The sequence below is a fragment of the Topomyia yanbarensis genome, chromosome 2, assembly GCF_030247195.1.
Source record: "Topomyia yanbarensis strain Yona2022 chromosome 2, ASM3024719v1, whole genome shotgun sequence".
Classification (NCBI taxonomy): Eukaryota; Metazoa; Arthropoda; class Insecta; order Diptera; family Culicidae; genus Topomyia; species Topomyia yanbarensis.
Genome location: NC_080671.1, coordinates 85469697 through 85486526, shown reverse-complemented (window position 1 = coordinate 85486526; position 16830 = coordinate 85469697). Strand labels below are relative to the sequence as shown.

The 16830-nt window shown below is 39.6% G+C and overlaps 1 protein-coding gene across 6 annotated transcripts in view; it reads left to right on the top strand.

Moving 5' to 3' along the window:
* The first annotated feature begins 1446 nt into the window (after positions 1-1446).
* LOC131678708 (chitin deacetylase 1) overlaps positions 1447-16830 on the top strand; it is a 42050-nt gene continuing 26666 nt past the window's right edge. The window contains exons 1-2 of one of the 6 annotated variants that reach the window (XM_058958984.1): positions 1447-1462; positions 13744-14120. In XM_058958984.1, coding sequence (XP_058814967.1) covers positions 14066-14120 — 55 coding nt within the window. In that variant the 5' untranslated portion in view covers positions 1447-1462; positions 13744-14065. Of the gene's footprint in view, positions 1463-1599; positions 1615-1702; positions 1855-13683; positions 14121-16830 lie in introns of those variants that run through there. The other 5 variants (XM_058958981.1, XM_058958982.1, XM_058958980.1 and 2 more) reach the window with 5 other exon arrangements.

Sequence of the window (16830 nt, the reverse complement as noted above, 5' to 3'; positions counted from 1 at the left end):
TATTACTATTGGTATACGTTACTTCCTACCAGCTAAGTTAATAATACATGATGCATTGCGGTGCTGCGTTATTTTTTGACAATTTTTACCCTGATTACTTTTAATAGTACACAACCCAAAGGGAAAAAATTGGATGTACCAATTTGCGCTTAAGAGCACAAAACCTAGCTCAAATAAGTTAGATTTGAATGTTTCGTATTTCACTCGTCAGTAATTAACACCAACTTGCTGTTAGACGACGTATCCAAACTAACACCAAATTGACAATAGTTAGACTGTTTAGATTTAATGTCTAACTAATGCCAATTTGAGTTTAGATATATCGTCTAACTAACAGCAAGTTGGTGTTAGTTACTGACGAGTGGAACACGAAACATTCAAATCCAACTATTTTAAAAGTATTTAGTTTTTTAGTTCTTTTACACGTTTTTATTATTTTCATTTTTATTTATTATAATTGTTTATTGTACGACTTATATCAATACAGCAGTTTTAAAAGTATTAGTGCCGAACCGTTTGAAAAATGGTACAACTGTAAAGTGTTTCATACCATTTTTGCCGAGCGCATTTAAATAACAAACTTTATTTTGACCAAAATGAAGCCATTGAATGCTCTCGTCATTTGAATGGCTTATTATTTAAACACGATTGAGAGCCTAATTAAACACTATAACCGAATTTTGTTAAACGTGTCTATCATTAGCTACAAAACTTGATGAAATTTGGAAAGTTTAACTACCAAATATCTTTTTTAGCATTTTTTATCAAATTATTTAAACTCCACCGAACACAAGTTTGTCGAGGCCACAAATATGTATGCCTATAATTTTGATTTCTGGGAATTTCTGGTCGCTACTAACCAAGCCACTATCCCAATCAATCGATCTACAATGTATAGGTCTACACATGAGTGTTCCGGCAAGTCAGGAGCCGTTATGCAACCACATTGGCCGCTAATGAGGCAAGCACAACAACAACCACCCACCTGGACCACCCGAAACAGAAAAAAAAAAAAGTACAATTCGCTCCACCCAGCGTCCGGTCATGATCGCGTAAGCGCCGCCGGCTACCAGCAAACTCCACGCGCACTTGAGCCACGCTGAAGCAGATCACTATGCCGATGCACGGCGCACTGCACCGGTTTTACTGGAGCATGCCGAAAAGGCAACCCCATGGCCAAGCACGGAGAGCAAAAGAGAGTCCGCAGCTACTACGTCAATCAGCAACGGAAAGGCGAGCCTTCCCAGCTACTACAGCTGCAACTCCAAAACGGTGAAAACACTCGGTTGCGTACCGGGAGCCGCTTTCGCTGAAGCGTTGAGACATCCGCGGATTCAGTTGTAAAGTGTCGTTCGTGCTGTTCGGATCGTTTCACTACCTAGGGAGGGCGGGAATACGATTCCGTTGGATACAAAGCTGACTTTGGCCATGTGCTACTCATTTCCATAGGAGATTATCGCGTGTGCGTGTTTCAATTCCGGTGGTGCAGGAGGCAAGTTTGTGATAGACCGCGATCCGCAGATCAACAATTTGCAGCGCACCGAGCACTGATCTGCGCTATTAACTACAGAGACTCGGTCGGCATCCCACGATCGCGATGGCAAAGTGGAAAAAGTGAAGAAATTTCTATCTCTTTGCACTCTAATTACGCCGTAGCCAGCAGCTGCAGTTGTGGAGTGTCAGTTGTTGGCACTGGTGTCTCTTGTGCTTGTTTGAATTGGAAATTGTTCTGTTATAGTGCATGGTTTACCTAAATTGGTGCCTTCTGCATATTATAGCTAAAACGGTTTATAGTTGTTACTAGTTACATTCGTGCAAGCGTTTGTAGAAGATCCCGTGGAATAGGAATTGTGTGTAATGATTTATTATTCAGATGGAACCCACATACTGTTTTCGCTCATTAAGTTATAGATTCGACGAATATTTCACAAGAGATGAAAATTGACTAAATTATGAATGATATAGTTTTACATAATCTATTCTATTTAGGCGATGACCAAGATGATCTATTCGATTTTTCCTGCTTTCACTAGAAATCAAGTTTAAGAATCCGTCCGTAAATTTTCCTACAGTAAATTCCTATTTTGACCCAAGTTCAGAGTCAACCTGAAAAATTACTAGAGATCTCACGAAAGTTTTAATCAGGAATTCTAGTGATTTTTTTTTCAACTTGGAATTTTATTCCTCCTCAAAAATAAACAGCAAAGCTGCCAAAAAGGCTATTACACCACCGTCTGAATCAACCTCCAAAAATACAATGCAATACATAAGCCAGTTTTCGATATAATTTTTCGGAGCAACGAAATGAGTGTCAGTTTACGAAAAGTTCAAATAAGTTAGGCAAGGTGCCGAATGATAACGATATAATCCAGTCATGCTGGGTCAAACGAACATGCAAAAAATATTTGTTGTGAATGTTGAACCTGTTTAAATTTTAAATTTTAGATATTTTTACGATTGTGCTTGTTATATGTACGCTGTGTTCAATATAATCGGCAACACTTTTGAAATGTGTTCAAATAATGCAGCTGTTATATATTTAATTACGGAGCATTTTCAATGAAAGTCCTGTTTATAGAGAATAGTTAGGCATACGTTTTGGAATGTTTGCTTGTTAATGGCCTTAAACGTTGCTCGAAGCCGTTACGAACGGCATGCACGGATTTCGGAAATTCCTCGCGAATTTCTTCAGTAGCTGCTTCGTAATTATCAATATTGGAGAGTTTGTGATCAGTTACTTCCGACAGCACATGAAACAAAACAAAACGAATCAATGAATAAGTTAGGAAAATTCATCAAATTGTCCCTGAACTAGGCTTGCACCACATTCCCGCTGTGGAATGAATATGCGATTCCAGGTCACTGGAAAAAGACGACACGTAATCTTGGCAAAATATATCTTATTCGCGATTTGGAAAATTATGTTTCGTATTTCTCATAATCTGCTTTCCTAGCATGGTTGATATGCAGATATTAGCAAATAATTACACGATTTTACAGTGATTTAGTACTTTTAAAGTGCCCTACTATTCCATCACAAATCTTTTTTAAAAATAAGTCCCCCCCCCTTCAAAATCGCTGGAAAAAATCAGGGAGCAAATTTTTTTTAATAACCTCGATTCAAAAAATTGTCACCTTTTATAAAACAACAATAGCGTTTATAGAGTTTTGCTTTTCGTCATTGAAAACTATTCTAGTAGTTTTGGAAATTGCCATCCCATGATTTTTTGTTATTTTGACCAAGAATGGTCAATATGGTAAATAGGACGTCCAAATAAAATCGTCGATCCAGTCTAACATCAAACGAAACGTTTACTGTTCGCGGAAGGAAGGACCTGCCCGTGAATTCTCAAACAAACATTTCATGGCAAGGCTAGCAGATCGACTTCTGAATCGATTCCATTTTAAGGGATTATATACAAAGTTGTGGCGAAAAAGAGAGCTAAGTTCGTGATTTTGAAAAAGCAAAAGACAGCTCGTTGGTAGTTCTATCAAAATTCGAAAAAAACAAGTTGAATTAAAAATAATATTGAAGGTTGGCGGCAGAGTTAAAAATATTCAAATTCATTGAATGAAAATTGACCATATACAGCCGCATTCATTTTCAATATTCAGTGGCGCAGCTGAAAATGTCAAACGAACAAACCGCCCATTCATCCATGCAGATTTTCATTCGTCTCCGATTATTACACGAAGCGTCCGAGCAGCAACGAATCAAACGCATCAAAGTAGACTCTGGGACAATGTAAGCGATGATGATTGTTGTTTTATATGCTTTATCGGTATTTGAACACATTTTCCTAGATAATTAGTGTAATGAATATATTGTACGATATTCAACTGATTGAATAAGATGGATAGCTGAATGAATATTTTTTCTATTCACCGCGAGTCGCAAGAGGTTCATTTTCAGCCGTCAAAAAAGAGCTTCGATTATTTTTAACTCTGGTTGGCGGAGTTATGGCCCATCCCCCGCAGCGAGTTTTTTTTGGCAGAGGTTTACGGTGAACGCTCTCCAAGCCGAGCCGCTCAACCGCTTGGGCAAAAATTTAAACAAAAATTCATCGCAAAGAATCAAAAATTTTTGGATAAAAAAGGAACCGTTCAAGCACACGAGAATGTAAATACAAACAATTAAAAAAAAGTAATGAAGATCGTTTTTGCGATATCACGTTCACCGCAACGGTACTTTTCAAACAACTTAGTTTCGAGATAATTGCGTTTGAAGTTATGTGTTAACTTCATACGCGGAAGAAGCAGCGCGCTGCGAACGGCTATAGTTTGAAATCTAGTGCTCCCATCTGGATGAAATTTTGCACAGATATTTTCAAAAGTATGTACTTTCAGAATATTCAATAAATTTTTTTTTCGATTTTTTGAGTTCCAACTTTGTATATAACCCCTTAAATGCAACAGTCGATAGAGATCGGTTGTTGCATTCTAAAATAATTTCTATAAGGAAACAATCTGAATTCACATAAGACTCCTGGCGATTTATATGTGGTTCAATATTCAATATGCATGAGATTTACCGAAAGGCTTTTGAAATTTAAAGATTTAATATGGGTTCGCAGTGTTCATACCATATTTTCGCACCCATATGTGCGATTCGTGTGAACTTCACCAGATCAAAGTCTGCTACTAAACCTTCCATTTAAGACTAAGCTTGTGAAAATCGAATTAGCCGTTTTTCAATGAACGGAAAAGACTTTAATTCTGCAATATTTCAAGAACTAGGAACTTGCAAAATTGCCGAGAAGAACGCTGGAATCAAAAGGACTTTGTCTGGCCATCAGCGATCAACAAGGCTCTAGCAAAGCTAAATGTAGATCTTACAAACAAAGGTACCATCAGCACTTACCGCAGGGAGAGCCGGGAATCCATTATCCATGTTAATGTTTGTAGCCCTGGACTGGCGGGAAAGATGGACTGAAAAGTGTGCGAGGATATACCCACAGCGACCATCAAGCGATCTGGTACAGCATTGGTAACTGGACACGGTTCGAATAACGAGTGAAAGTGGAAAACAGCGATCTTTCACAAGGACGTGTCCGTCGAAGAATTTAAATTTGAGGGCATCCTCTTCAACCTAAATGCGAACGAGTTAGTGGCAGTACTAACAAGGGCGTGTAAGGCGACCATACCGAGAAATGGGAAATCGAGAAACGGCCGTCGGCTGTAATACGACGATTACCGATTTACGTATAAGTTATTCCGAGCTTGGAGAAGAAGTTAGAGTGCTCGTAGTGACACCGAAACAGGGAAACGAGCTGCATGAGGCGCCCTTAACAAAGCAGTCGAGCTGAACAAGAAAGCTTGAAGTGATGAGCTTTGCCACAAAGCCAACGCGAATTCTCAAGGAGACGCCTACAAAGTTGGCATGGCAAAGATAAAAGGCCCAGCTGCATCACCTGAAAGGTTTCCGGAGAAGCTAGAGGTCACCATCGAAAGGTTTTCCCCGCAACTTGAACCAATCTTCGCCGTACAGTGAGGAGGATGATCACGAAGAAGCTCGAATTACCGACAAGCAGCTGATCGAGATGGCGAAAGCCATGAGTAGAAGGACCAAGAACCAGCCTCTCATATATTGCTGAAAAAAGCGATATATGAGAACCCGGATATCTTCAAAATGATCCGATAACTGGAAGCGAAAGAAGCTGATGTTGCTTCCGATGCCGGGAAAACATGGAGATCTTCCAGCGTATAGGTCAATATGTCTCTTGGTACTGTTAGAGAGAGTTATCTTGAACAAGATAACCAAGTACACGGACCGTGAGAACGGCATGTCATGCAATTCGACTTCGTTATAGGAAGGTCTACAGTGAATTCCACCCGAACGGTTGTGGGAGCTGTGATGACAACAGAGAAAAGGATATCGCTATTGCGTGGTGGTTACCTTATACGTGAAGAATGCTTCAATTGTACTAGCTGGGAAGCAATCGCCCATTCGCTGTACAGCATGAGTAACTCTGCAGGATATTACAGAGCTACTTTCAGTACCGAACACTGATCTATGAGACAGACAAGGAAGAATGACAACTACGACTGACGTTCTTCGGCCCGACGCTGTGGAACGCAGTGTACGATGGAGTATTGAAGCTGAACCTTCTCAGAGATGTAACGATTTTCGGTTTCGCGGATAATGTGGTATCCCAAGTAATCGGAAAATCACTAGCAGAGCTGGAGGCACTCGCCACGAAATCGTCTCCATCATAAAACAGAGTTGGTGTTTGTGAATGACTGAACTGTTGTCTAGAAAGGAATCGCGTATTACCTGTAGGACAGTTGAAAGCTGAAAGAGGCAGAGTCAAAGATTGATTAACTGCATATGTTGTCACTTACGATGAGTGTAAGTGCACAGTTTGATTCCATAGATGTCCGTTATGGGATACACTGTATAATTAGAGCTTTTAAGTAACCCACCCAGTGTTGACTAGCAGCCGAAAGACCGCAACAGGCGAAAATCGCGGTCGGAGAACATATCATCGACTCAAACTTTTAAAGTCACGACGATTATACTAAGGGGAAGACTATGAGAGTAACCACAGCTTTGGTTGAGGTGCCAGTGTATCGGGCACCACGAACCATCTGGAATCCCCGGACCGAAGCCCGTGAGCAGACTAATTACACCGTCAGGAACTAGATCGAGTGAAGCGACAGCGGTTGGTCGGCGAGTTTTCAGCGAACCGGAAGCAGCAAACCAGAAGCTACGCTCCATCCGGTATCGCCGAACCAACATGGCCACGTACTGTTTGGCCCTTTGAGTAGGATTTATGGACTATCCGAGTAGATTGCGACAAAACTGGGAGCTAATTGAATCACGCAACGGGCATCAGTATCGGGTGAAATTCCGCCGCTAAGGAACTAAATGGCTCACAGAAACGGGAGCCACATGGCTCACGAAAGCTCACCACTGCGATTAACCAAATAGGTGTTCGGAGCTAAACAGCTCGAATGTATGCTCTATTGTATCATTTTGTCATAACTTGTCCTGGATAATATATAATCATTTTTATACAAAGACATACCTTAAGTACCACCATTAAAGCTGAAAGAGATTGTTAAAATCATGTAAATGGAAAAAGCGAAATTGAAATTTCAACAAAAGAGCATTCTATTCGAAATATCTCGTGATCTCGATCTTGTACAGGGTATCTACCTTCGGAAAACCTGTTCGGAAAATCAAGAGCTGTGAAATAGTTTTCAACTCTACCACAACGTTGTGCCAGTGATCATGGTATTTTTTGAATTCACTGTATCTCAAGACCGAATCAGCCTCCCCACGATATAACGCTTTGATGCAGTCTCGTGGGGCAGAAGGGAGGAAGAAAAGTAAGGACTATTTTAAGTGGTTATGCAGTCATTGTCAATGCACTTTTAAAACTTTTCAACTTTACTATAATAAACACACACACAGACATTTTCACATCTCGACAAGCTGAATCTAGTGGTATATGACACTCGACACTCCGGGTCTAGCTTGACAAGTCGAGTTTCAGAGTGATTGCATTCCTTATATGAAAAAGGCAAATATGAACTGATGATTCCTATACGTTTCGTAAATCCGTACGACTGCACAACAAGATGGGGGAAAATGGAAGTATTTTGAAGATGTACACGGAACAGGGCCAAATGACTATCATATACCAAACAAACAAATCTACAAGTTTTCAAACACAAGCAATAAACCAAACCTGTCGTTCGGAGAAATGACCTTATACTATATTATGTTCCTTTGTTGACCGGTATGCTATATTATGTTCCTTTGATATAAACACATGAAAACAGTCATTATTTTGCGATTTTCTCGTAAAATTTATGAAAATGGCTCAACATTCTTCTAAGGAAGCGGTTGAAAATATTTTTTTTCCACATTAGAAACTTGCTTGCATAAGGGGTTAGGGAAGCATTGTCATTGAATAATACGTAACCTAATAAACCTTTGAAAATTTTATATGAGACTGTAAGGAGTGCAACTAGCACAAAAAATTATGTGGATTTGTTGATTACTTATTAATTATAAACAATTGGAACTCGAAAATCTCGTTTTTTACAATAAATTCGGCTGTGACTGAACTAAAAGTCCTAGAGATCTAATTTTTTTTTTCATGTATCTCAAACATTAAACTAAATAATAGTTTTTTGTTGTAGAATTCGTAGGTTAGTTTTTTTGAAAAAAATTTATCAAAATATGCAAAAATGGAGTTCATTATTATGTTGGTCTATAAAATGTGGTTTTTGAGGTCGCTGATTACGATTCTGATGTTGGCACAGCACAGTGGCCATATTGGATCCGGATCCGATTTTGAATTTCATATTTTCGAAGTCAAGCTTTCAATCCCTACTTCATAGGAAAAAGTATAAACATGGTTCAATATCCAATTTATGTATTTAAAACCGCTTGTACCACCATAGGAACACATGTACCAATAGTGGTGCAATCGCTAATTTCGGTTCCTATTGTTGCAAATCCCATTGATTTTTTATGGGACTTGCAACTATAGGTACACTATATCAACTATATGTGCAAGGGAGCTCAAAATTCAAAGAATTTTTTTTTTTTTTCAATAGTTATTTGAGCAAATTTCAAGGATAACAGTTTTATTGTCGCATAATTTCAGTGCGATGAATCGATCAAAAAATATTTGTTGATGGTTGGTACCTTAGTTAGGCGTATAACCCACTACTAAAACTATTGGTACACCTCAACTATAGGAGCACGCACCCTAGAACATTTCTGTCAGAGATTTCAACCCACAAGAATATAAAGCTTGCCATACAAGATGCAGTTCAGAAAATTTGGTGTAGTATTTGCGTTTTCAAGAACATTTTTTCGACTAGTTTCAGCGTAAACTTCAGATGATGTACTTGAACTTTGTGAAACAATTTCTGAATAATTGCGCAAGATAGTTTATTGCTGTAGTAACTCAGATGACGCCATCTTGAAAACTAAAAGCTCTTGTGTAACAAAAGTTTACGAATTGCATTTGAACATGTAACGGTCAAAAGTAAAAAAATCGTATTTAGTTTTAGTTTGGCTGAGTAACAATCTTGAAACTGTGTTTGGATTTTGGTTTGAACGGCCTTTACACCAAACACATTACAGCAATGTAACAGCTTCAACAATTTTAACATCGTTCGATGCAAGGATCTTTCTGTAGAAATACAATAAAATTTTGAGTAACGATAAATATTAATTTCAAACAAAATGTATAGTAAATTGTAAATTGTCATTGAAAAATACATAAACACCCCCACTCTTCTAAAGCCGATTTTGCATTGCAATTTGGTGTTGAAACGATAAAGTTTATTATTTTTGTATTGTAGCTATTGTAGCAAAGCGTTAGAAATTACAAAAAATTATTGTAAAATTTCTGTACTGTTACAGCGAAAACTATGTCTTTGTTAAATTAGTTACGAAATTTGCCTTTCAATTCCATCTCATCAGAATCCGACACTAACTTAATGACAGAACTAAGCTTGGTCAAACTCAAAAAACGAAAACACTATTTGTGTTTCTGAGCAAACCTTAGCAAATTCTGCGTAATGTCCCGCAATAAAATGAGTTCTGATTAAGCTGATGTGAATTATGGAAGTCAAAAAATCTTGAAAGTTTGAACGAATTCTATACATTTATTTTCTAAGAAATGTAAAAAGGTTACTAAAATCGGTTGTCAGCACCCAAATATGGTCGGTTGTCGGCACCCCCTTTTTTGTGGGGAATGCTGCATTCTCTATAATCCAATCAATATGAGTATTTTCGGAACGATCTTGACGAGTATAGTAGCCAGAGATTGATTTTTGACACTATTTTGAAAACCAAGATGGCAACATCTGGTTTAGCGGAATTCTCTACATCCCATTCAATATGGATATTTTCGACACGGTTTTTATGAGTCGATGCCAAAAATCGAAGTTTCATGCCATTTTGAAATCCAAGATGGCGACATCTCTATTCTAAATGCACCCAGATTAAAGGTTTTCAGCTTTGTCTTTAAGAAAAATTCCGTCATATCTATTATGACGGATTTTTTGCTATAGCTTCGACATGTTGGATTTTTGTATGGTGACGAATATCAATTTTGGATATGGAGACATCCTACTATTAAAACCTTTGCGAGTGAGAAATATGCACATTGTACGGTTTCATATGATAACGCGCCCAAAAAAGTCACCATTTTGAATTTTAACGTCTCCGCTATCTTGGTTTTGAGAATGACGGCGAACATAAATTTTTGAGCTTTAGATTTAGCTTTAGATCATCTCGAAACCCAATATTACCCAAGTATTCACCAACTATGTACTAGTATACTCAGAGAAGTAGCATTTCATTTGGATTTCAGATGTTTTTGCAGAATGTTAGCATTTTCATGCATAACTATTGTAAACTTGCTTTCAATCAACTATTTTAAAACTTCTTGTCATTAATCAGCATTTTGAAGGAAGAAAAGCCGTAAAAAATATTTTCATGGCACAGCAATAATGAAGCGGTCTATTTTGCCAAAAGCGGTTTTTAGAGAGCGCTTTCCAGGCCTATTGGTCACTTGGGTAACATATTGACTTTTAATAAATAATCTAATTCAACTCTGTGTGGTATAAGTTGGTCACTAGAGTGACAAGAAAAAATGACCCCTATCGGCCCACCCCTGATTCCATTACTAGTCCCACCAGGAGTACTTTCTCCAAATTTGAAGCAATTGGAACGAGTCCAGCTACCGGACCAACGTACCTGAAGTTTGTATGGGATTTTTCGACAATTTACATGGAGAAAACCCACTAACTCGCATTTTTGCCGCTAGGTGGCACTGTATGTATCGTAGTATCACAGTAAGTGAAAATAAGAAAGATAATTTAATTATCTACAACTTTGTTGAAGACTGCTATTGAATCCGGCTTTGTTAAAAGAAATTATTAAACTTTTAGCGAAGTGATGTCCGAGTCAGTTTTGCATGGGGCCTAGCAGTGCATGGTTGTGTATCAGTACTCGATTCGCATGAACTAAACATGTTTGTGAAACAATAGTTAGGTTTAGCTCGATAGCATGTTCAGAAAAATTATAGTAAATAATGCGAGTCATGTTTTGGCTAGAATATTTTAGTTCTACATGTTACCGCATAGAGGGCGCCAACACTAACTTTTCATAGAAGAAAGATAGAATATCAAGATGTCCGGAAGAATCATTGCAAAATGCCTGTTCTACAACTTTGTGGAAGACACCTAATTTCTATCTATTTCCGTTGAAAAGTTAGTGTTGGCGCCCTCTATATGGTAAAATGTGAAACTAAAATTTTCTACCCAAAACATGGCTCGTATTATTTATCTCCATGTAAATTGTCGAAAAATCCCATACAAACTTCAGGCACGTTGGTCTGGTAGCTATACTTGTCCGATTTGCTTCAAATTTGGAGCAAGTACTCCTGGTGGGACTAGGAATGGAATCAGGGGTGGGCCGATTCAGTTTTCAAAAATTCATTATTTTTCTGGGCAGTCTATTGGTCACCCTTTAAATATGAATGTGACTGCCAGTGCGTTAGTGGTGCGTACTATTGGTACCAGCTTTTCACATACACACATTGTGCTTCTGATGAGGAATGATTTTCTAAGTAAAGTAAAGTAAATTCTATTTAATGGTGAATTTTGGTGATTCTTATTCATATTGTGCCATTTTTGCTAAATTTTGTTAGGGTGCCGACAACCGACTACATTTTTCTAAATGGCGTAAAATTACCATACTTAGTTGGGTTTCGGCTTCGCCTCATCAGAAACCGACACTAACTTATTGTCGGAATAGATTAGCGCCGGCTTGAGGCAAATCTCTTAAAACTAAAACACACTTTGTGTTTCAATCGAATGACTGATCAAACGTGATGTCCCGTTCGAGCAGAAGTTCTGTTTATGCCGATGAGACACAGTGAAGCCGAAACTTGTCTTGGCTTAGCAGGCCTATGCGAAAGCACTACGCTATATTTCACCCTAAGGAGGAAAGCCGGTGCTAATCTATTCCGACAATAAGTTGGTGTCGGTTTCTGATGAGGCGAAGTCGAAACGCAACTAAGTATGAAATAAGGATTTGTGCCCTCCTGTACAAAGACTGGTTTTTACCAACAAATTTTCACCCTAGTGAGAAATTTTGCTTTTTACCAAATTTTCCTCCTTAGGGTGAAATATAGCGTAGTAATAAAATTACCATTTTACTAAAGTGTCAGTAACATTTTTCATATTAACGGAGTAAATTAAATTCCTAAGTAGTTATTAACTAAGGCCTCTAGCTCTCAATGGGTATGCTTGTGTCCCTATATTATGCAACTGGAGAAATGTTATGAGCCAAGGACAAAAGGGTGCTGACAACCGACCACATTCCTAAAGGTTTCCTCAAACTTCTTCTTTATGTTATGCTCTGCCGAAACACTTGTGATTTTGGGAAACTCATGCATCGATAAGCTCCCCGTGCGTTAGTAACTCGGTCCGTGCTTAGGAAACCTGTTTCCGATATACGCATTGTTGTTCAGGCGATGAGTATGGATTCATCATTTTCCATCAAGTTGTAGAGCGGAAACAACAACAAACAGAAGTCCCCTTTATAAAATGAACAGTCTTTAAACACCGTCAAGCCGGCTCTAATCTATTTCGACAAAAAGTTAGTGTCGGTTCCTGAATGGACGAAGTCGAAACGCACCCATGTAAAATGTTTTTTTTTAATTTCATAAAAGAATAAAAAGAAAGTGATCCGATTTGCCCGTGAGGGAACAGCACCTAACCTAGAAAAGTTGGATTTTTGTGTTTCATATTCTACTAGTCAGTAACCAACTTGCTGTCAAATAGACGATAAATTCAAGCTGACACCAAATTGGCACCAGTTAGACACACAAATTCACAAGGCGTAAAACAACTGGCTGGTCCCGAGTGATATCTCGGGTATTCAAGCACAGAAGCTGTGGTTTACTGACGAGAAACAACATACGAGCTTCTGTGCTTGGTAATCCGAGACATCACTCAGGACCAGTCAGTTGATTTAGGCGTTCACTTAAGTTGTGTGAACTGTATGGATTGGTTTCGCAAAGGGATGTAGCACCAATATTTAAAAAAAAAATATTCAGAAAAAAATTCTTTGTTATTCGCGATAAAAATACACAATAGACACCCTTGCGGTCAGCATCAATTCTACGCCAGTTATTTCTTTTCTCCAGTGTTTTATCTCGCACTGATCTATATGCATTTATTAAAACTTCACCGCTCTGCTGCAGCAGCAACAGTAAGCAAGCGGTGAATGAGCGCGTAAGCAAACCTTATAAGTACATACACCGTGAATGAAGCGAGAAAATCGTCTCGCCGACCCGCATGCACCCGGCAGTAGTCAGTTAGTTAGGTATCTCTACAACAAAAGTTGGTTAGCCCCTGATCGGAAGGAAAGGGAAAAGTCATACCTACCTTCAGCCTATCTAGTGTCGCGTGCAGTGGAAAATCGCCAGACGCGTGTTATCGGCGCAAAAGTAAAAGTTGTCCTTGCAAGGAAGCGAAGGTGCGCTTTTTTTGCATCGACATTGGAATCAAGATCAAGTTTGTGTGGGTTTCATTGCTGGATGGACGGAAAATAGGAATCGGTGAAAACTCGAGCGTGATTCGGTGGTGTGGTATTTAGTTGGTATAACTGCTATCGGTGCTATCGGTACTAGTGCTGAATAGATCTAACCTAATTATTATCCATTATTGAGTGATGAGATGTTTGCCTTAATCAACAAGTAGAAACCGAAAAGCAGTAACTCACAAAGGCGGTTCATTTAGAGAGGCCTCCTCAAACAGTTTAGTGGTTGTTAAAATCAAAACACGTTCGAAGGAGAACGGTCCAACAAACAGTGAAAAAAATTAAACCGTGTGAGAATGAGGATGCATCGAAGAAAGGCATAATCCAACAGTAATCAATTTTGTTCGACGTTTTGGTGAGAGCAGAGTTAGAGGAGAATCAGCAGCTGCGATCGAGTGAAACGAAAACATCATTCAAACTGACCACTGCCAGTGAGCAGGGAAGGAGAAGGAAACTCAGCGCGCAATTTCAGCAACAGCCGGAATGGATCTATTTATACTCCTCGCAGCAGCCGCGCTGTTTACTTTCGCTGGAAACGGTACGTAATCAAATTCATCTGCTGCATTATGAATATGTAACGTATGTTCTGAATTATTTTTTTCGCGATAAAGTAGTACACTGTTGCATAACAGCTTATTCGAGAAAGCTTCGGTTATTGGCGAACGACACTCGAATCGTCATATTTGAATGTTTAAAATATAATGATGATTGGAACCGAAATGATATTATTATTATTAACACAACACAGTGGCTGACGAAAGAAGTTTGGTCCTGTTTATTCGATGCTAATTACAAATTTGTTATGATGCGATCGTAAGTTTGCAGATGTGCTAATTTCTATGAAAAAACCTGATTTATCCACCTACCGGTAAGATGAGATATTTTTATACATACCACTGATTGATGGTTCATTAGCTTCCAAAACTCACGTGAAGTGCGCACTCAATTAGAGAAGTGATAGACATAGTTTCAAGTCCTGCACGAATAAAACCTTTAAAAATGTATAAATTATGTAAAATCAATAAAATGAATGAAATTAAGAAAACGAAATGAAACTAAAGACGAAGTTAACAAAGTGAATAAATTGAATGAAGAAGAAAACGGCCGCAGGCAACAAAAAATCGGGTATACAACCTCGTCGGGATCTTTGGTCATATGCTGACAGAGAAGGGAGAACTGCGTAAGTGCCGCTTCCTACGTTAAGGAGCGGCTTATCACTACAACCCAACTGTGGAGCTACGAACAAGAAGAATTTTGGCCAAGCGAACGCCCGAGGAGGGCACTCCAACTACTGGCGGTCTTAATATGGGGCACAATGCGAGCGACCAGAGACTGGTGGGGGGACAGCGGGCTTTTAGGAGTTACGAGTACCAAGAGCTACCACTACGAACGGGCAGAGAGAGCACTTGTGAGAAATGCTGAGACTAAGAAATGCCAGTCGCTCAGCCTTGCGGGAACACAGAGGCGTAGGATCATATGGGTGACGGAGATGAATAAATTCGTTATCCATGCCTACCAACTTTGTACAGCGCTTGAGACCGACCTGAGCGGACGACCTAAAATACTCGAGATGTTCAGAGTTTTCCGGGCGTCTGAATCAGAACGCGCAGAACCCAAGACGAAAAATAATCATCTGCAACAATATTGCAACCCCAGCAGAAATACGATTTAATTCAACAGGAAGTGCAGAGAAAGGTGAGTAGAAGGTACAGTAGGGCTTAGCTTGTCAATTGCGAACGAATTCCGCGAACCTGAAGCGCTTGTGGAGGCATCTGCAACTGGAGTCCCATCATTACCAGGAAATTCAATCCTTGATCAGCCGCTACAACGCGATTTGATATTCAATATGGATGATGCACTTGCGCAGTATCGCGACACGTACCCAATGTGACGCCCCTGGATCCCGAAGCTGCAGTATTCTTTTAAGTTGACCTGCACACTTTCATGAACGGCAACGTTCTTCTAATGAACCTGGAATTTGAGCACAACCGGAAAGATCTGCAGATAATAATGTTCTGTGCTGGAGTGGCGACTGTTAGATGCTTAGAATACTGACTTACGCTTAGAAGCAACCTGCTCCAACATCACTGAGAATGGCGACTACCTCCATGGCAACGGTGATTGGAAGGTCAGATCTCGAACAAACGTGCTTCTATTGGAAGACTGACCGCGTACATAGACGGCAAAAGATCGGCAAAATTAGGTTGTCATCTGGTCGTGATCATTGCACCTACTGAGCTTCGCAAGCCGGGTGCTTACCAGCTAACGGAGGAACCCGACACACCAGTACACGCATTGAGTGTCTTATCAGGAAAGCTAGTTCGTTACACTGACTCTACGAAGTGACGACAACAAAATTGGATGTTCAGTGATAACGAGTGAGCGTTCTATGACCAAATCAGCAACTAGAAGCCCGATTACAGCGAAAGTCTACCGGATACCGGCGATGTAAACTAGCTTTTGGACCGGTATATGGGAGGCCCCCGTACAATATTGCGAAGGACAACCATGACTAAGGCTAAATAGGAATAGGCAGACGAAGGAATTAACGTCAGCTGTTACCGTCGAAACCAGTGATGTACACAAGGGTACGCGGTACCTTATAAATTGGGCAACACCTGAACAAGCTTTTGGAGCAAGCCGTTGTACATCCTACAATGGCTATATGTTTCAACAGGGCGTTACGCGAACCACAGTTAAAGCCTTAAACCTGGAGACGGTGGTTATGTGCAAGGACCTGGATGAGATAACGACGGTAGACGGCCTGTGAGGTGCTGGGTTACGGATAGAACTGGAGCGGCTGCGATACAAGTTATGGGCAGGTTTTACACTCTTCCAAGGTGGATAGTGAAGCAGTTCAGACTAATTCTGGAGCAGTTAACCAAGCAGTTGATCAGCCGAAAGCCGATGACTTTAATGCCTGTGCTGTGGAGTGGGACATAACCCGCTCAGAACACAATAACAAAATGATAACAGAATGCAATTCTTGTAGGAAACTGTGTTATAAATCTGGCGTGAGATACGGTTTTAAATTATTTTTATTATGTGCTTCTGATTGGGAAGAGTACCCAACACAAGAGGGTGTATCCTGCAGAGAGCTCTAGCGAAGTTAGACGCACTATGGTGCAATGAAGGTTTCGTTAGAACATTTCGGAAAGACGAGAGGGAGTCTATCATCGACGTCACATTCTGTAGCCCTTCGCTGACTGCAAACTTGAATTGGAGAATATGCGAAAAGTATACGCATA